Genomic DNA, 20488 nt, shown 5'->3' with positions numbered 1-20488 from the left:
CCCGCTCCCGCTGAGGCTCCTCGGGCTGGCTGAGGTGTCGCCTCTGAGCCTCTCCCCGACTCCAGGGGGGCAGTTTTGTGTGGACAGCGAGCGGATATCCTGGCAGATCCGCTTTTGGAGGGGATGCTGGCAGCCGTGCCCTTCCCCAGCCACGCGAAGGCCCCTGGAGGGTGAAGAGGTGCTGGGGGCGTCGGAGGTGAAGCACTGCTGTGGTGCACTGTTGTGGCCGCCTGGGCACGAAGGCCACGGGGTGCTCTGGGACCCCGAGGACAGCCTTGGCCGTGGGAGCTTTGCCTAATCTCACCTCTGCGGTGTGACAGCCCAGTGGGAGCATGGCCTGGCCCCTGTGATCAGGCCAGCCCTCTCTCCAGAAACGTCACGGTGAGAGGAGGCTGGCATCCAAAACATGGGGCTGCAGCCCCGAGGGGCCTGTGGGGCCAGCGGCAGCAGGCGGCACCGGGAGGGCATGGGCAGCACCCCAGGAGGCTTCTCAAAACAGTGAGAGCTGGGGGTGTGCAGTCTCAGTATTACGCATTTTAGTAACAATGTTGTCTATTTGTACGCCACTTCTCTAGCAGTGGTTTTGTACATTTTTGGTCCATTGACTTACAAGCAGTTAATTCTGACGTCCACTGGTGTGAGAGAAGTGGAGGCGTCGTGTACCCTGTCGGCAGTACCCGGCCAGGGCTCCCTTGTGCTCAGTCCCCAGGGGGCTGCCAGCGCAGGAGCTCATCTAGAGAAAGTCATTTTAGTTAGCGGGAATAAGCAGCCTACCAGTAAACTTTGTTTTATTTGGGAGGAGCATCTGGGAGGCTTCCAGGAGTTGCAAAAACAACCGCCATGTACTCCTCTTTGCTGAGGTGGTCAAAGTACAGTCCAAAGCTAAATGAAGTGCCTTGTCAGCTTTTCCCTTTACTGTGAATAGGGGTGCTAGCAGAGGAGAAACTCCTTGAGATTTGTGTTAGCACCTTATATTGTTGTTAATGTTTCTGTTTTGATGCAGTACTTGGGCATTTAGTATGTTGAAAAGTTTCTGAGTAGTCTGAAAAGCTTAAGCACCCACTCCAGTGAATTTTGTTCCTTTCTACAGTGGGAGCAAGGCTGAGGTGCAGATTGAGCCCCTGTTAAGTTAATGTCAATTTCTGCTGGTTTCAAGGCATGGTGTTTCATTTCTAGGGCCTGAGCAGTTATCCAATCCCTCACTTATTCTCTTGGTCAGACTTTGGCCTACTGTGTTGGGGGATTTTCTTTTTGTGGTCATGAAACTCAGTTTATTAGAAATACAGTGAAGTCACAAGGGCAGCATTGCTAGAAACCCAGACGAATTCACTGATCACTCATGGAAATGAGGTTCCCGTGGTATTTTTTTCTCCATTAATGGTTGTGTATTGCCGGGGAGGAGAAGAAAAGAGAATGAAAGGATCTTCTCATCTTTGCATAGCTTGTATTGCCAGGTAGTCAGAAGAGAAGTGTGGTATTGAATACTAAAGCAATAATTTTGATTCTAATGAATCTTTGTCAAACAATCAAATTCTTTGTCCTGCGCGTAGGTTATTTTTTAGTCCTTGGAATTAAACTTCAGAAGAAGTTTAACTGGTGCATAATTGTGGCATATCACACATTTCTGTGATGCATAATAGTTAGCAATACCAACATCTTACGGCATCTTTTTAGATTTGTAATGCTACTTTTTGTTTTGTTTTTCAGAGAATGCAGATGGTAAATATATTTCCCCATTTCATGACATTCCACTGTTTGCTGGATCTAAAGAGGTATGTATTTATGCCTTGAAACACAATTAATTTCAAAATGATAACAGTTTTGTTGGTATTCCTCAGGTAAAAATGCAGTTTTTAAAAGCATTTTTTTTTAAGCAATTAACAGACAAAAGTATAGCACCGGAAAGGACCATTTTAACCCAGGCTATTACATTATTACATTACCTTATGTAATACAGGCACAATAACTCTGCCAGATTTTCTCTGCTGAGTTCAGTAACTTGCAGTGAAACATAATGATTACTGTGTAGACAAGCCTAGGTGTCTCTAAGTCTCCAATTGACTGAGGGCAGGGGGAACCCTCACTCTATCTTGTTCTCCTCTGTGTTTAAGGTATGTGTTTATGTGCTCTTGAATTCATTTTCTACTATTACTCTTTTTAAAGTGGCATTTTTCTACATCTGCAATTAAAAGTGTACGTTTCCTTGCAGTAGGAGAGGTACAGCACACACACACTTATGTAACTTAGGATGTATTTCTTTAATTCCCCAAAGGAGCATTATAATTGGAAGCCAACAATAATGCCCAAGAGAGAAGTGGTAATCGCACCTTTGGAGAATTACAAGGCGTGAGGTGCAGCTGAGCACTTTCATGTCTTGTTAGCCACACTCCCTGGAGTTTCATTATAGCAATAATGAAATGCCTGTTTTATGTGTCACCGGTGGGAACTGCCAGTCTTTAGTTTAGACTTAGGTTTGCTTATTATGGTATGCTTGTTACACAAACAGGTTGGGAGGGTTTTGGCCATTTTCCTGATTTGTTGCTGGGTCTCTATGGACGATATGAATGGTGAGAAAGGTCAGCAGTTGCAACATGTTCAGATTGAGACTTCTGAACTAATGAACCGATCTCTTAAATTACTTAAAACGAGAGATTAAAAATATGCATGAAACCTTTTTGATCAGCAGACCCTAAGTGTGCTAGTCAATGGAAGAGGTGAGTCTCTTTCAGAAAGTCATTACTAAGATGTTCTGTTCAATGGGTGCTATTGCTGGAAAAGCAATGGGCATTTTCATCACACATTCCCTGGGGGCCTTGCTGTCCCTGCATCTAGAGTTTAAGGTTTGGAGGGGTGGATTATAGTCTGTGATTCTTCTGTACATTAAATTATAGTACAGCAATGTCTGATAAACGTGGAGAGGCTTTCAGTTCGGTGTGTGAGCAAGGAAAGAGCATTCTGCAGGACATAGGGGCCTGAGGGGGGAGCGAGAAACGGAGTCATTGTGAAGGTCTCCATTAATTTTGCTTTCTTTGCAAGAAGACGATGTAAGGAGTTGTATGTTATATTCTTTCCCTCCCCTGGTCTAAGCTTTGTGGACTTTATTTTATGATGAATAACTCCAGCCTTATTTTCCTTACTGGTTTTGTTTGTTTGGTTTGTTTTTTATCTTTTTCAACTGAACAGAAGGATGACTCTGTGTTTTTAATTGGTTGATTGGGGAGAGGCCTAAATTGCTGCTTAAATTTTTTAGTAGCTGGGAGAAGGTGGATGTGTCCTTGTACATTTTTGCCTTCCTCTGTTAACATCTGGAAGGTTGTAATTTCACAATGAAACCGGACTGAGTACTTTTAAAAGTTATAGTTTAGGCCTTTATGCTCACAAAGGGATGTTTCAGTTGCATTGAAAACTACTGTTGTCTGTATTTATGTGAATACAGTATTGCTCTCTAATGTTCTTTATACACTTCTTTACTTCACTCTTTCCCTATAGGATAAAGAGATTCCTGCAAAGAGGTCAAAGACTACTGGAAGTGAGGTACTGCTAAGCTTTTTTTTTTTTTTGACTATTCCCTCTATTTCCTTTCCAACATTGCTTTGCTATTCTGCAAAGTGAACTTGCTCTCACTGAATATAGTTGACATATCTTCAAATGCAAGTCTTTTAGGAGGAGGAAGCTTAAAGGGATTTAATATTCTTCTCTTTGAATGGGCCAGAAATGTCAGCATTCTTTTATTCATCAAGATGTTCTCAAAGGCAAACACTTTTATACCACTCTTTGAAAGGTTCGTTATGACTATTGCAGCGTAGATATGTTATCTTTTTGCTATTGCGTTCAGAAACATTTGCAAAAAAACCTCAGTTAATGAAATATTCATTATGCTCTGACTGTGGGTAATCTTTGGTATATATATAAAACTTCAGAAATCCGAAGTATGTTAGGGCAGAAGTTGGACTTAGTATCTGCTTTTCAGAGCTGAGGATATGTTTTCTATACTCATCTGAGAAGCCCAAGGAGAGAAGAATCACATCTCCTAACAGTTCAGTATTAACCAGCACTGAAGTTAAGCCTAACAGAAGCCCAAAAAACCATGGAAGGTCACCTGCGGCTTTTTCTGTGAAACAAGATTTGGTTTTGTAAGTGTCTTTTCAAAAATGTAGCATTTTTTGCAGTGCTTTTCCTGGCATAGGAGTACCTAAAAATTAGTGGAAGAAAGTGAAGGAAAAAAATGAAACAAACTATGCTTTAAGGGCATGATGTGTCTGTGTGTCCCCCAGTCTTTATCTTCTCAATATCTGTTTGGCCAGTCATATTGCAAAACTGTAACTACCCATGCGATGTGAAAGAACCATCCTAACTGTCTGGGTTCTCATAGTTTTGCAACTAGTGTGTGGTACACTGGTGGTTCTACTGTACACCAGCCCCCACACAATCCTGTACCATGTATTTCCTCTCCCTTTGCCCTGTGATTCATTCAAGCTACAATGCCTAGGTAACGCTTTTTAGACTTCCTGTTGCTTGATGCCCATTTAAGTACTATTTAGTAGATGTAGAATCATGCCTGAAACATGAATTGTTGAGGAGAAAGAGCACGTGCCAGTAGTCTTTCTCAAAAATCATTGTCTTGCAACGTGAATTCTTAATTACTGCTCTTGCTGGAGGTCAAGTATTCTGTTTCTTACCTGCTTATGAATACTGTGACAATGCTTGCCAGTTGTGAAGATGCAAAGCCTGTTTTATGCAGTGTCTAAAACTGTTCAAAACTGCATTTGTCTGTGTAGTGGGAACCATGATAGCTTGTTGCAAACCACGTTTCTAGTACTTTTTTTCTGATCTCTGGAGCAGCCTATGGAGTGGGAGGGAAAAAACGCCAATGAGGCTGAGTAGCTCTTGCTTTCTGGGCCAGTGTAGACTCCAGAGCTGCTTCACATAACTCCTCCTATGAGAGCTCTGGACTGTGGTTTAATAGAACTATGGAAAATAAGCAAAGGCAAATGTACATTCCAGTCGTTGCGGGCTTCTGATGCGAGTAAGCAAACAAACGTGCAGGCTATAGGCTTCCGTATAGACCATGCTTGGTCTTTACTTAGATGGTGAAATGGGAGAATGCAAATCATTTAGAAAACCCTTTTTCATCATCTTTGGGAGTTGGGGAGAAGAGAGAAAACAGAGGGATCTTTGTGTTCAGGAAAGCGGTTTCTTCTTACACTGGGCCCTTCAGCAGCTCTCCTCACCTTGGCCTGGTGAGAAATGCATCCCTGTGTGCTGTATTTAGGGAAAACATAGCTTAATCAGGGAATGAAGGGACAATGAGGAATTTAATGCCATGTACTGATTTCTAAAGACCTTTGAAGCACTGTACTCTTTACTCTTATCTAGGGATGCAAAGACTACTATTGATAACCTGGTGTTCAGTCGATCCTTGCACTGAATTTGGCCAGAATTCAAAAGTTGTAGTTCCTCTTGCCCTGGAAACACCTTGGCATCTTTAAAACTTGTGCTTTTAGGGTGGCAGTTATTTGTTACTCTCCACAAGGGCAAGCCCTCTTAAGAGTGTGTTAAATTATGCTGAACTGGGGTTCATCAGATGGCAGTTTAGCTGTGGAAAATGACAATAATTCTGCATGAGTCTCTTCAGTCTGCCTAATCTACTTGAAATTGTTCTTGGTGTTCCTGATGCCAGAAAAGCAGGTCTGAAAATCGAGGAGTTTCAGCTTTCAATGTTCGTGGGATAGGGGAATGCACATCGTACAAGTCTGTCAGCTGTTTTGCAGTCTCAGCTTGTAGTTCTAAGGGAAACGCTGTGGTGTTTCTGGTATGAACTGTTCTCAGTAGTGGAGACATTTCTTGCAACATTTTAGACCTTCCCAAATCTCAATTAAATTTAGCTTTGCAGTCACTGTTGACAACTGATCTTTCTGCTTTCACAGATGTGTTTTGGCTGTTTGAAGACTAGAGAAAAGTTATTTTGAGGGAGAAACTGTGCTGGAAGAAATCATATTCAGCTTCAGTCTCAAAATTATTATCAGCTTACAATCTGAACCTTTGCTTTGTCTTAAGCATTGGAAGCACTTGGAACTCGCTCCTGCCCAAGTAAATCTCTGTGAAAGGTATAAAAAGTTTCACATCTCTCTCTGGAAGAGTGGGTGTTCCCACTGTGGTTACAGTCTAAACTGTCAGAGGCTGATTGTTGAATATGGTCTTCCATGTCTAGCAGGAAGAAGGTCTGAAGAGGTCACTGTTTTCTTTTCAAGACAAATGTGACATGTTGCTTCCCTGCTGTAGTGAAAGGGTTTCTAATCTACTTGTCATTGTATGTTTTTGGTAAAGTATTCACATGCCATCTCATTCAGAGGACCCAGGTGTTCTTGAATACAAATTTTTATTTAAAATGTTGGCCTTGGTAAGGAATCTGTCCAAGCATGTAGAGATTATAGTCCTCTAACTTACAGACACCCACAAGAGCATTTGAAAAAAAAAAAAAACCCAGAGAAAGAAACAAGACAGCTTTTGTTTTGTTGCATCCAGTGGGTTGCACAGTGCTGGAGCGCCCTTGTGGACTTCAGTTGAATTCCTTCTGTCAGGCAAAAACTTCTGATAAATTAACTAGCCAGGTGAGATATAAGGGGTCATCAGAGTGGTCATGCAGTCTGAATAAGTGATCTGATAGAGGACCTCATGCTTGGAACAGTGTTCAAAACTGGTGTCAGAGTTGTCTTATGATAAAGTCATTATGTTTCATAAGAAAGGAAAAGCTGTCATCATTTCCCGTGCAGTACAGGTGTGCACTTTGTACTGACTTTGTATTCTGTCTTAACTACAGCCTCTGTAACCTTCTTTGGTCACATTAGACATTTTTTTGGTATACGTAGCCTGGGCTATAGTGTGTCCATTATGTGTGTTTAGGGATTTGTGTGTTCCAAATTCTAAATTATCAGTGAAGCTCTCATCCTGATGCTTGAACTTGCCCAGCCTTTTTCTATGGATGTGTCCAATAGCTGTAAGCCTTGCTTGGTGTTCTTGTAGATTAACAAATACTGAGAATAGAAGTAATCTTCACTCAGCGGTCCAGTTAAAATCTACTGGAGTAGAGTTGATTTACTGAGAAAGTTGCATCAGTGATTTGATCAAGCTTAACTTCAAATAAATGGTTCCTTAAACCTGAGAAAGTCAGTGTTTCATTTTCATTCATGTCGTAGTTTTGCAGGTGAAATGTGTCCAGTAACTAGTTTATCAGAGAGTATGTCCGACACCACTTTTGGGATACCTGTGGGTAAAAACTTACATAGTGTTCGTGATTCCCTTTTCACTATAACATGGGGGAAGTACACTATGAAGAGGCTGCAGGCACTTTGCATTTATGGTGGGCACTGCATTCCTTTTTTGCTATGTGGCACGTTAATTTATATTGGGAAAGTTCCATTGAATTCTCATTTAGATACAGTATATTTGGTCTCCAGATATTGCTGGTATCTGGTTTGTTGTTTTCATTGGCAAATACCTTGTAGCAAGTGTTACATTGGGAATGCTTATAACATGGGTACTCATTTTATAAGGAAGCCCCTCTCCATTTATTTCTGGTTGTATTTCATGAGTGTCCTTATTTTCCTTCTCCTTTTTTTCCCTTTTTTTTTTTCTTTTTTCCTTTTAAACATCATCCTTTGTTCACACTGCTGCTGGACTGCAGCTCATCTTTTTCATTCTCCTTAGTCTTCAGGTGCATGCTGCCGTGTTCAGTTGATGGTTGATGAGAATCCCTGCAAGATTGCAAATGAGCAGACAGAAAGGAAATGGAAATGATAGCTGCTTTTTCTTCTGTCTTGTGAGCTCAGAGCTTCTCAGTGAGGAAGGGTCAGTAGCCCCCAAATGCTGCCTCTGATGCTTTCAGATTTTTTTTTTTTGAGAACTCTAGTATAAAAACGACTAAAGTAATTGTAAGCTTTAGCGTATCTCTTCTCCCTGTCACGCAAGGGTGATGGTGAATGGCAAGCAGGCCTTAAAAAGTGGTGATGTTTGTCATTTTATGAAATTATACTAAGTTTCTGTTCCTCTCTTTATCTCTCTTGTTTTGTCACTTTCCTCGCTCTGCATAGGTTGTCCACGTCTGCTTCAAATTAGCTGAACCCTCAGAGTTGAGCATTAAGTGTTGCAACCCTTGGGCAAAATCATACCTGTTCAAAACCCTCCCCCCAAATGCACCAGCTAAGGAGCTTGGGAAGACTGGGAAAGGAAATAGTTGAACAAGAAAGGGAAAGTTAGGTAAGGAAGAATTGTTTCTGAGAACGGTGTATGGGAGTCCAGAAAGGCAGGTTGTAAAAATAGCATCAGAAATGTGCTTAATTTTTTGGTTTTTCTTCCTGTGATATTCAGGTTTGTAATAACAAACCCTGGTCAAAATGAGTTATCTTCTATAAGAATCTGTACAGCCGGAGCTAGCAGTCATTTTTGACCCTCAGTCTTAGTCAGAACGCTGACTCACAGTTTACCCGGGTGCAACAGTCTGTATTTTCCTTGCTTTTCTCAACACCTGCTGTATGAATACGTTGAAGTATATTTGTATATCTTTTTATCTTTCTCTGGTTTTCTTATTTCAAAAAACAAAAACTGTTCCCATTCTCTGTTTGAAAGAGACATTTCTGCTTGTCTCAGCAAAAACGATATCATGATACATTAAAAATGATGTTCAACTGAAGTGGGATGCAGTAAGTTGCCAAGCAGTGTTAAAGAAAACACCCCAATAAAGCAAACACTTATTTACATCCTACGTGAGTTCCCATGTAATGTACTTAGCATGTAGTTCTTAGGAAATAAAGGATATCATTTAGACATACTGGTTGTTCCTTCTGATGTCATTTTCTGCTGATTTTCATATTCAGTTTTAGGAACTAGGAAATGCACTTTTGACTTCTCTGTGTTGAGCAAATGGACACCGTGTTGAGCAAATGGACACCCCCCCCCCCCCCCCCCCCCCCCCCCCCCCCCCCCCCCCCCCCCCCCCCCCCCCCCCCCCCCCCCCCCCCCCCCCCCCCCCCCCCCCCCCCCCCCCCCCCCCCCCCCCCCCCCCCCCCCCCCCCCCCCCCCCCCCCCCCCCCCCCCCCCCCCCCCCCCCCCCCCCCCCCCCCCATCACGTCTTTAAGGTATAATAGAGCATAAGTACAAATGTCTGTCTTGTGTTCAGATTAACCCAAAGTCAAACAAGCTACGTAATACTCTGGGTTGAAAGTCCCTCTGTGCTCTGTCGGGTCACTTCCCCTAGCAGATGGGTTCTGTCCCTTTTTCTGAATGTAGGAAACTGTTTCCTCTTTTTTTGCATGCTCCAGGAGGCTGTCCTTCTGAAGAAAACGTCAACCAGCAGACTTGGCATGAGGCTAGCCTGTAGGAACTACTCCATCTGGCCTGTTGTACAGTATGCTGTCATGAAGTGGAGTCCCTTCTACATTAGGCGCTTGCAGAGTTGGATTAAATCCGGACTGCAGCAAGCAGCGATCTCATAGGCAGACCAGTTGACTGCTGTCATACTAAGGCAGTTAAATGGTAAACTTTCCAAAGCAGTTTTCATTTCATGAGAGATCTTTTCCTGTCACTGGAAGGTGTGTCAAATGGGCTGCTGAAACAATCTCACCATTGCTTGTGGGGATAGAAGTACTCACTTGGGGGTTTGATGAGGTAGAATTTTTTGTTTTACTGATTTAAAATAAAGATAAAAATATCAATTACCAGATGCATTCACCACCCAAAACTAACCACTGAATGGCATATGCAGATGGTAATCTGTGAAGACAGGTGGTGTCTGACACTTGCATTTCTGTTTGCAGCTGAAGCAGGGACTGTTTTGCAGCAAGGGATGGGGGAGAACATTCAAGTGGTCAGAAGGAATAGGTGCTTGGTCTGGGAAAATAAGCGTGATGGAAAAATTCCTGGGTGATATTTAGGCAAGGAGGGAAACAAGATAGGAAAGAGGAGGGAAAAAACCCTAAAAAACCAGAGGAGTATAGTTCTAACTGTCAAACTATCTAGTATGCGCTCTCCTTTCCACACCAGTGAATCCTGTCTCATCACTGTGAAAATGTGATTGCCCTATAAATAAAACTTTTTATTTTTAAATGTAAGCACTGCATGAAGTTATTAATCTCTTGTAAATGCTTGTGGCAGCTTAGCATTAGAGGGAGTACTTTCGGGGATTTTTTTGCATACAAATTAATCTGTCAGGCTGTCACATTTAAGATCTTGACAATTCACATTTGACTGATACCACAAATTATGAAGGCCTGGTCTTAGAGCTGAGTTAAATGCAAGTGATTTTTTGTTTTTGAGAGCATCATTGTATTCATTTCAGTCCAGTTATTGTCCAGCCCTGAGAGCTGTTTTGGTGAAGACCTGGAATAACTCTTGACCAATTAAAGCTCAAAACCAAGATTTACAGGCTACCAAAGCCATTGTATTAGACATGGTCAGGAAAATGTACAGTGGCATCTAAACAACAAAAATACAGGATTGTGGTGGAGGGGAAGACATTGTGTATAATTCCAGGAGTAGTTTGTAAGTTTTCTGCCTGTAGCTACCAGTCAGAACAATTCTTTGACCTGCTTGGCAGTTCCTTAAGAGTTTCTTGTCAGCACTGGCTTTCATGCTGTGCATTGCTTTTTTCCAAGTGTTTCCCAGATGGATGTGCAGAGTTTATTTGGCTCTCTTTCAACCCTTCCCTTACCTGCTGCTGCACGTATGTTGCTTTGTTCTGTCTGCTTCCTCAGTGTTGACATCTTTGAGCTTTCTTTCTGATCGCTTCCCTGTTTCAACCATTCTTATATACGTAAGGTGTACTTTATGAAACTAATCTGAATCACCTTTCTCCTTTTTTTTTGTTTTTTCTTTTTTTCTTGTTTCATTTGGTTATGACCTGATCGGGAAAAGTGACTCCATCCAACATGCCACTGATTGCAGTATGGGCACAGTACTTATGGATGGCAAATTTAATTTAAATTTACTGTCAGGATTGTGCATAGCTTGTGATCTCATGGGAGGAACGCTGCGTGACAGTTGGGATTTTCCTTTGCTTTCTTGCTTTCCACATTCCAGGTTTGTTTGGGAGGAGAAGATCATAGAACCATTGGAATTACTTTAATCAGACTGTGGCATTGACCCTGGTAATGGTATTTCTTTGTTGCAGCTGCAGGGTACAGGGAGCAAAAATACAAATATTTAGGAGTCTGCTGGAGCTTTAATTGCAGTGTAGTTAAAGAGTCAGTGCAAGTCTTCAGTTGGTTTAACTTTATTTTTTTTTCCTACAAATTTCTGCAAAAACATATTTTGTCCTTCCTGAACTGTTGTGATTTTTAATACCAATGTACGTTTTCTTTGGCTATGAAGAGATGTCCCAGGCAATGTGATATTTCTGGGGTTATTTTAGTAATCCAGGACAAAATAGGTTGTAGACATTGTTGGGTGGTTTGGTCTAGTTACCTGTTTTGATTACTACTTTACTCCTTGGTAGCGCTTACCTCTGACAGCTTCAGAAGAAGAAACCTTAGGGCAGTTACACAGAGTTTTTCTCTTTGGAAAATGTCACTTTAACCTCCTCAGTAAGAATGGCGTAGATTGCTTATTTTTCTTCTGAAAGCATGAAAGTTTACATGTTTTAGGTTTATTCCCCCCACACCCCCTTTCTTAAAACAACTGTCACTTTGTTTCTATTAGGAAGAAGGCTAACGGAAACACGAGGTGTCTGTGTCCATGTCCTTCCTCTGCCATCACTTTTGGATTCATTTTGTCTCACTTCAACCAGATTTGACTGAGAATCAGAAATGTCAGTAGTTGTTGCATTTGCATGGTTTTTTTAAAAAAAATGAATGAAGCAAAAGAGGAGGGCCTGAAGAAATAAATCCTCAGGGGGAAAAAACCAAAACATTGTCCTTTCCAGTGCTTGAGGGAAGCTAACTCTGTCTTATAGAAACGTCAAATCCTCTTTGACTAATAGACTGAACCACTGCCTTGTGGCAAAACGTTCCGTGGACTTTCTGAACATTTTCTGAAGAGTAGTATTGATACGGGAATAAAAAACATCATGTGGATTTTCACTACTTGTTCATATTCTCAAAGGAGTGGGCTGGGAAAAGGATGAACCAAGGAGGCTGAATATCGTTGTGCGGAACTAAACAAATTGCACTTAACGTAAAAGCAGCTGGAACAGAGATGTGATATATGTTGCAGCTGAACACAGAGGAGAGAATTTGTCTTATTGTAAAATACTAATGGCCAAGTGGATTTTATTTTCAGTTCTGTCATTGGTTTTTGTTTTAGGTCCTGTTTAATATGATTGTAGAAGTGCCTCGTTGGACGAATGCAAAAATGGAGGTAATTAAGAAAAATACCTTGATTATACAGGTATTTATGAAAGTTATGACAATGCAGTGGCTTCCAATAGTCAGAGTTTAATCAGTGTGGATTACTCTTTACACGTAAAATTTTCTCCGTTAAAAAGTTAATTTGAAGTTGTGCAGACACTTTCCTTGCGATTATAAAAAGTGTTGAGGTTCTAATTTTGTTTCCCTTCCACAGGTGAGCACTGCTTCTTGACAGCCCTCTGACTGCAGAGTGCAGCATACCTGCAACAGAATCCTAGAGTACTGGCTTGCAAGACATTGTCCAACATTTAGTCTTACTCTTGCTTGCTCATAGAGCGTTCCACTCAGAGGATTTAATTCCTCTCATTTCCGCTGTATAGTGTGCTAGGCCAAATCTTTACAAATGGAGTTGCAAATGAAAAAGCATTTCCTTGTGACAAAAAAAAAAATACTTGGGGACATCACTGATTGAAAGTATCTGTTCCTGCAGGGAGATATTTTAAAATAGTGGGTTGTTCCTCTGCAGTTACAATATAGAAGCTGAGTAATGCTTCATCTGTAGCGTTCGTGAAACAACAGATCTCACCAGGATATGTCCTGTCTTCCTGAACATTTGTATTAATTTTAGGGATGCTTCCCGGATGCTTTTGAGGAAGTTTGTGGTTGAGCTGTTAACTATTCTGATTATTAAAAATAACACTGAAGAACCTCCCCAGCCTGTTATTTCAGAATTTTGTTTTCTCCTTTCCCTGACACTGGAAAATCTTTTGAACTGTGTTTACCACCACTTGGATATTTACCTTGTATTTTAAGATGATTATTTATTGTGGAAGTTGAGTTCTCTTTTGCAGAGCTTCCCTTTGACAACGCTATTTGAACGCTTTGCGTAAAGCTCCGGTTGCTCTCTCTCCCTTTTTCTTGGCACATTATGTCAAGGGTAGAAAAGCTTGTTGTCCTGTTAGGTTCAGAAATCAGTGGGTTTAGGCTTTTCTTGCTTGATAGAGGAGACCAGATGTAGTTCTCTAATCCATAACTTGTAATATACTTGAAATTTCCTGCATTAATTGTTAAGGCAGTTATCTTGCCTTGCCATTGTGTCCTGGCAGTCCTTCAGCTCAGACTGTGGTAAGGTGCTAATACCAGGTCTTGTCTGCATCTCCGTGCTGAGATTCCCTTATGTGGAATGGAGACTGTAGGAAATTAAACCTTGCCTTAGGATGAATGTTTCCCACTGTTACATCCCCAGTGCCAGATCTCCTGCTCATCAGTTTGTTGTATTTCTGTTGTTCTTCCCTTGATTTTACTGAAGGTGCTTTTTGTGAGACTTTTGTCTGCTGTTGTCAGTTACTCCTCTTTGTCCCGGTTTACATCAAGAAAAAGCATTGTTGAGCTCCACTTCTGTCAAAGTTCCAGGTGGCATATTCGATGTCTTCACTGTTAAGTTATGACCAGAAGCAGGTAGAATCAAGTGTGAAACCAGAAATGTGTGAACCTTCATCTCAGCTCTTGGGGAGGGTTTACTTGTGGAGTAAGTGCATCCTATTGACAGTTTGGTGTGGTTCAAAAAGGTGGAATTCTTTTGGGATGGCTTTGGTGGTGGTCCTTTAGGTAAATTACAAGGATGTTGTAAAATTAATATGGACCAAGGGCTGTGTGCTTACGCATGCAAGCTATGTCCCAACTGAGCCAGTGTGTGCTCGTAGCCTGTAACAAATGTGATGCCATTCAGATGAGTGTTTGTAAGCAAGACCCAAGCTAACATGGATTGGGTTGTGGTGTGGAGTGTCAAAAGGATGGCTACAGTGAATAAGCTGATGTGTGGTAGGTAGCTTATACAGCAGTGGGTTTGTATTTGAGGTTTTGGGGAGGATGATGACAATAAGAAACTGTTCAGCTTTAATTACGTCAGTCCTTCTGTGAGTGCTTCTTTGGGAATAAGAATGCTGCCTTCTACTGCTAGCTTAACTTGTTCCAAATCTGCATGAAGTTGGCATTTGGTGACTATGCAGAACTTGTCCTTACTAAAAAGCATTTGTATGCTAAGAGGTGATGGAGAGAAGGGATGTATGCAATAGGAGAGCAATAAACAGGGGGTGAGAAGAAGATGAAACATTTCCCCTGTTGCTGTCAAAGCCCCTGTTGTCTGAAGAACTTACGCCAGCATTTGTACGTCCGTTGAACTTGTACTATAAAGTGCAAGAGCTTCTCACTTAAGTTCTTTTTAGTATTTATGTTTGACCATGACAGTCTCCTTATAAATTTATGACTTTCTCTTCTACATTCAATTTTTTTCTTGCATACTTCACAACGTTATTTAAAACCTTAATAAACTGCTTTTAGAACATGACCCTTGAGATTTAGAGTGAGGCCATCGTACTTTTAATACTTCTCAAACCACAAGCACATGCTCCCAAATGGAGCTTTCTAACTGGTTGGGTACAGAATGAATTGCTTTCCATTTTACCATTCTCTCTCTCTCTCTCTCTCTCTCTCTCATGATCTGCTTAGATTGCCACTGAGGAGCCGTTGAATCCCATTAAACAAGATATAAAGAAAGGCAAGCTTCGATATGTGGCAAATATCTTTCCTCACAAGGGTTATATATGGAATTATGGTGCCCTCCCACAGGTAACATTTTTGTTATAATGGTGAAAGTTTTCTGTCTTCTGTGTAAATTGCCTTGTAAATCTTGGGTACTGCTGAATGCAAATCAGTTGCAAGATGGATGTTTCTCTCTGATACATTTGTAAATTAGGATTTTTTTTATGTTGAGCTTTATTGCGTCCATAATTTTTGATCAGAATCTGGGTGTGGGTATAAATATGTGCTGTGTTTCAGGAAGGAGTTAAATGATAAGAAACCTCGAATCTTTAGTCTGCATCTCTGTACTATAGTGACAGAATTAAACTGTCATGGTCTGCCATTCAAGCATACTTTGTCAAGTAGCCCTTTTCTAACTAATTTTTTTTTTCATGTATTGCAGCGTCAATTTTAATTGGGATTTCTTAATATCTTTAACAGAGGAACACAAAGGCTGTTCTTTTTTAGATGAAACCTCAACTGCCTTAGTTAACTTTTCTCTGAACTGTGAGACTTTACTGATCATGACACAGTCAAAACTTTGAGCCTTGAAAAGGCCCAACTAATGGCTGAAATTTTGAGCGTACTGAAAGGTTTTAAACTTTTTTCATTTCTGTGAATAACACATTGGAGTTAAATTAGTACTGAAGAACATGGTGGAGCTAGAAAAGAGTAACTTATTTTCTTTACAGTTAACTGCATAAGCAATGTAGGTTTAGTCCTGAAAATCTGCTTTCTGTATTTGATCTCTGAAGAGGAGATACCAGGCAGGTGCTGGAGTATAGCAATGAAGTTCTTACCCAGTCAGCAGTTTCAGTAGACAAAGCTTCTAAGTAGGTATAGTTGGGAACCAGCAATTCCATTTAATGTTTTGAAATTTGTGTGTGCTTTAGTACAAAGCCAAAATTAAACATTTGAATATTTTCCTGCACAAAGTGCATTATTTGGGACTGATGACACTTTCCCCAGAAGAAACGTTCAGCTCCCCTTGTTGCCTTCTAAGTCAGAGAGGTCTGGAGATAATTGTCATTTTTATTTTCTGTAATAACTTTAAAATACCGGTTGGATCATTACACCTCCAATTGTTGAAGTCTAGATGATAGGCCAGATTCCTACTAGCAGCTGTAACAAACAAAATCCGATTCGGTGTCTCCATTACCACAAGAGGACTTTTCATCAGGACCAGCATTTGCCAGAAGTTCAGCCCTAGTGTATGGCTTAAAGATATGTATTTGTGGCTGCTGTTTTATGCTGTGGAACAGGGAAGAAAAAAATGACGGTAGGACTACCATTATTGCAGGAGTTGCTGTACAGTCCAGAGAACAATACCATTCCTAGCAAGCTTTCCTTCTAACCTACAGGTGGAGGGGTGAAGCTGGGCAGGAAAATAGTACCGGTATAATGCAGCCGTAAATAAAAAGCACTTTGGAAAAGTATTGGAAAAATAAGTTTTAAGTTGAAATTCTCTCTTGGCTCCACTTCAGCAATTTTTTGGTAATGATTCTGCTACCTAAGCACCTGAGCGTCTGCTTTTCACAGTTTTGCCTTTTAGTATAAGTCAAGTTCTCAAGAACAAGTTTGAGGCGAAGGTTTGACCGTGGACAGCAGGAGCTAACAGTATAGCTCCTTGGGGGAAAAAAGACTTTCTAACACCTTTCAACAAACCTTTATTGGACTCAAAATTCTTACCAGGAAAGCTTCTCAACTTTAGAATGAGTTACTCATTACTAGCCAGTAAGAGATGAAACAAGTACTGGTCTGGTAATTAAGTTAGTATAACTTGGCTGTGATTCCTTGCTCGTACAGAGCTCAGAGCAGGGATTTGAACTTGCCTCCTGGAGAAGCTGCTTTGATCTTAAGCTGCTCGCTGTTCTTGGGAATGTACACATCTCAAAATACTCAGAAATGTTTCATACCTAAAACTAAAAACTTTAAAAAGCTAATTGGGTGCTGACAAATCCATACCTAGGAGCTTGGTTAACTCAAAGTCTAGATGTTTTTGAAAGCAACTTATGTTAGTGCCATGGTATTTAAAGAGTATAATAAGAATGTGATTGTAGGATGTTCTAGCTTAATCACACAACCACTAGTAACCAGAAAAATACATATTCAGTGTCCTCTGATGCCTTAATCACTGCAATTTGATTAAGCGTGTCTCTTGAGTCACGGATGCAGTTAATACTTTTGTTACTATGTCCTCAGTAATCCTCATGTTACTTGTCCTGAATATGAGGATGAGTTACTCAACGTAACTCATTGGCTGTTGTTTGCTTTTTCTTTTCCCGTTGAGCAAGACTGTTCTCAGAAAGCTGATGTTTTTATTGGTGTTTTTATTAATCTTAGTAATTTAGTGGTTAGATGAATTGTAATTGCAGATCAGCTGGTAACTGATAATTCTCTTTCCTTTGACAGACCTGGGAAGATCCAAGCCATACAGATAACACTACAGGATGCTGTGGGGATAATGATCCTATTGATGTTTGTGAAATAGGTTCAAAGGTTTGTCTTTATCAGGATTAATTTAATTTATCAAGGTTAATTTAATAATTTGGTAACAACTTTTGCAAGAGAAGGGCAGATGGAAAACAAGTAAAGATTGTAATAGTCTCAGGGGATGGCAAAAGTATGAATAGAGGATCTGAGGAGGGAATAGGTAAGGAAATGGTGGATTTTTAAAAAGGAGAAAAAAAGCAGGATTTGGTAAAGTCTGCGTACTGGATAAAAGGGAAAATAAGAGAACACCACCCTTAAGTTCTGTGGCTGGACAGTGAGTTTTGGGTGAAGGAGGAAGGGGTTAAGATTTTGGGGGAAGGAAAAGTTTTCTTTTTTTTACCTGTTAGCAGTACTGGACCTAGGAATAGGTTTCTGAAAGATGAGGAATTATGGCAGCGTCATGCACATAAAATTACAAGGTCAGACCCACAAAGGAGGTAGGTTTGAGTTTTCTTACGGGTGGAAATAGAAGTAGATCCCTTTTCTCTAGAGGAGAAGACAGGAACCTGTTGCAGTCTTGCAGAGTTACGAGATTTGGAGTGGGTGTATGAAAAAGAGGTACAGCAAACACCATTAGTAGGTATAGGGGAAAGGTTTAGCTCACTGGAGGAATATTCTACATACCTGGAGGCAGCAAAGAATGGAGCAATTCTCCTTGGTTCAAAGATGGGGTTATGAAATGGATAAGTTTGGAAGAGGGATCTCTTGGGATATTTTACATAAGGAGAAATTTAATTGGTGACCTCGGCGAAGGTGGCTTTATTTGAGGAAAGTAACCTAAAGCTGAATTTCAAGGGATCCAGAAAGGGTTATAAACGAAATACTATCTGGTAGGGAGAAAGTTCCCAAGAAAATGCAAAAAAGAGCTGTGCTGATATTTCTGGGGAAGGGGTGTGTGTTTATATGTGTATATTGGAGTCTAGAGGAAGGAACAGCAAGAGATAGATTAAGACCAAGAGTTGAGAAAGTAGAGAGTCAAGAAGGACTTAAAAAATGAGTATGAGATACTTCTGACTTGCAGTTTAGGGTGAAGATCAAGAAGGTGTGGGGGAAGTAGCGTATAAGAGAAGGAGTAATCTTCTAGCTTGTATTGTCTACTTAAATAAATGCTGACTGGAGAATTGTGGGTTGAAGAATAGCAATGGTGGGAGAAAGGCTAGTAATATTAAATAGATGTGTACTGGGTTTACAGATCTATCTTGCAGTTCTGTTAGCTGTTGGTCAAAAATGTAGTAAAACTATTTTGTCTGTAAGGTAAAAGAAATTCTATGTAGTGTTTTCTAAATCTTTGTGAGATTATGTTCTGTTTCAGATTCGTTCTTCTGGTGAGATTGTTCAGGTGAAGGTCTTGGGTGTTTTAGCTCTTGTTGATGAAGGAGAGACAGATTGGAAGATAATTGCTATCAGTGTGGATGACCCAGAAGCTCAGAAAATCCATGGCAAGTATTTTTATCTTTCTTAATGCAAGTTATGTCAGCAACTTGCACAGTAGAGTAGTATCTGAGTTTAGGCCACCTAGGACAAGAAGAGGCAGACAGCGGAAAGGCAAGACTTTTCTTTTTTTCTGTTGTTTAAATCAGGTGCTTCCTTCAAGGAGGGCATATGTGCTTTCACTCTAAGCTTTTGAAAAGGTTCACTTGGATTTTCAAGAGGACCTGCCATGCAGAAAGTCTTTTGACTTCTGAAACACAACTGCCTTAGAAAGTGACCTCTTAAAATTACAGGCTTATCTCCTGTGTAATAGTGCATATTTACCCACTCAGATTATGTAGCACACTGCTATTTTCCTTGTTGAAAGTGTTTGTTCCTTTTATATTTGCAGGCATTGTGTTGCATCTGAAAAGGGCTGTACGTTTCCAATGTTTTGTCACTTGTAACTGGGTTACTGCCAGGGTTTGTTGCCTAGTATGAATGCTTAGGTTTCACCTTTTAGCTTGAAAATTTGCAAAGTAAACTGCTAATGCAGCTCACCCTAGTATCAGCCTTGATGATGACTAGCTGTGCAGGGGGAAATATCCTGTCCAGACTTGTCCTCTCTGTGACCATGCTTCTGGTATCCAAATAGAATTCAAGTACTAAAATGTGTCTATGTGAATAGCACGTGAGGTGTAATTCTGCTTGCAGACTGTTCGATAAGAAGATGATACAGATGTGTTAAAACTGCAGGGGGTTAGGTTTTTACAGCACAGGTAAAGTGCAGCTTTTCTCTGGATAAATGGAGATTCACTTCCTCAAATGCAGTGTTACTGGGCATCGTGAGAATTAAGTGAGGAGGTTTGTCTAAAAGTTAGTGATTATTATGAGACCAAAAACCATATATACCATCAGGTATGTACGATCAGAACCTGCTCTTTGTTGGTAGGGAGCACCAAGGCACAGAGTGGCCTTTCTGTAGGAATAGGGCTATCCAGTAGCTTTTCAAGGAATTATGTTTCTCGGCCATTGAGGCTTTTTCCTGGTTTCTGAATGTAAAGTAAGTATATCGCTGGACTGGCCCTTCATTCTCAGTTTTCTTGCAGGTTGCTTTCACATGGAGAATACTTGGCTTGTGGGGAAAGAAGGGGAGAAGAGGAAAGGAGGAAAAGGAAACTCTTGGGTTGATGCTGATTAAAATCATTGGGCAGATGAATTACTACATAGTGTTTATGACTCTTTAACTACTTTGACAGGGATTAGGAAGTTCAGCTTAAGGAAATAGTAACTAATAGTTTGCTATTAATGTTAGTATCAATTTAAACCTCTCTATAATGTGCAGTGAAATGCGTTATGTCAGTAGTTAAAAGGCAAGTACTTAGTGTTTTATTTCTATACATTGTTCTGTTTAACTCTTACCTTTTTTCCTTAACAATTTCTGAGAGAGTTTAATCAGAAAAGTGGGTGAGAGAATTGAAATGGAGTCCACTAAGTAGGGGCAAAACTGGGACAGTTTATGCCACTGGGTTAAGTAGCTCTATTTGAGAGCCCTCTGTTTTGTTTTGTTTTGTCAGGTAATGACTGATTTGTGTCAGCTGTGTTACATCTTTAGTTTGTTTGGGAGGGGAGTAAGAGTTTTAGTCTTTTTTTTTTTTTTTATTAAA

General features: G+C 40.6%; 1 protein-coding gene across 1 annotated transcript in view; it reads left to right on the top strand.

Annotated features, from left to right (window-relative positions):
- Positions 1–406: 406 nt before the first annotated feature.
- PPA2 (pyrophosphatase (inorganic) 2) overlaps positions 407–20488 on the top strand; it is a 36846-nt gene continuing 16764 nt past the window's right edge. Inside the window, exons 1-8 of the mRNA XM_019470554.1 lie at positions 407–498; positions 576–673; positions 1708–1772; positions 3490–3534; positions 12295–12348; positions 14847–14966; positions 17331–17417; positions 18724–18850. Coding sequence (XP_019326099.1) covers positions 407–498; positions 576–673; positions 1708–1772; positions 3490–3534; positions 12295–12348; positions 14847–14966; positions 17331–17417; positions 18724–18850 — 688 coding nt within the window. The remainder of the gene's footprint in view (positions 499–575; positions 674–1707; positions 1773–3489; positions 3535–12294; positions 12349–14846; positions 14967–17330; positions 17418–18723; positions 18851–20488) is intronic.

Source organism: Aptenodytes forsteri, unplaced genomic scaffold (genome assembly GCF_000699145.1).
Source record: "Aptenodytes forsteri isolate BGI_AS27 unplaced genomic scaffold, ASM69914v1 Scaffold93, whole genome shotgun sequence".
NCBI lineage: Eukaryota > Metazoa > Chordata > Aves > Sphenisciformes > Spheniscidae > Aptenodytes > Aptenodytes forsteri.
This window is presented reverse-complemented; position numbering and strand designations above follow the sequence as displayed.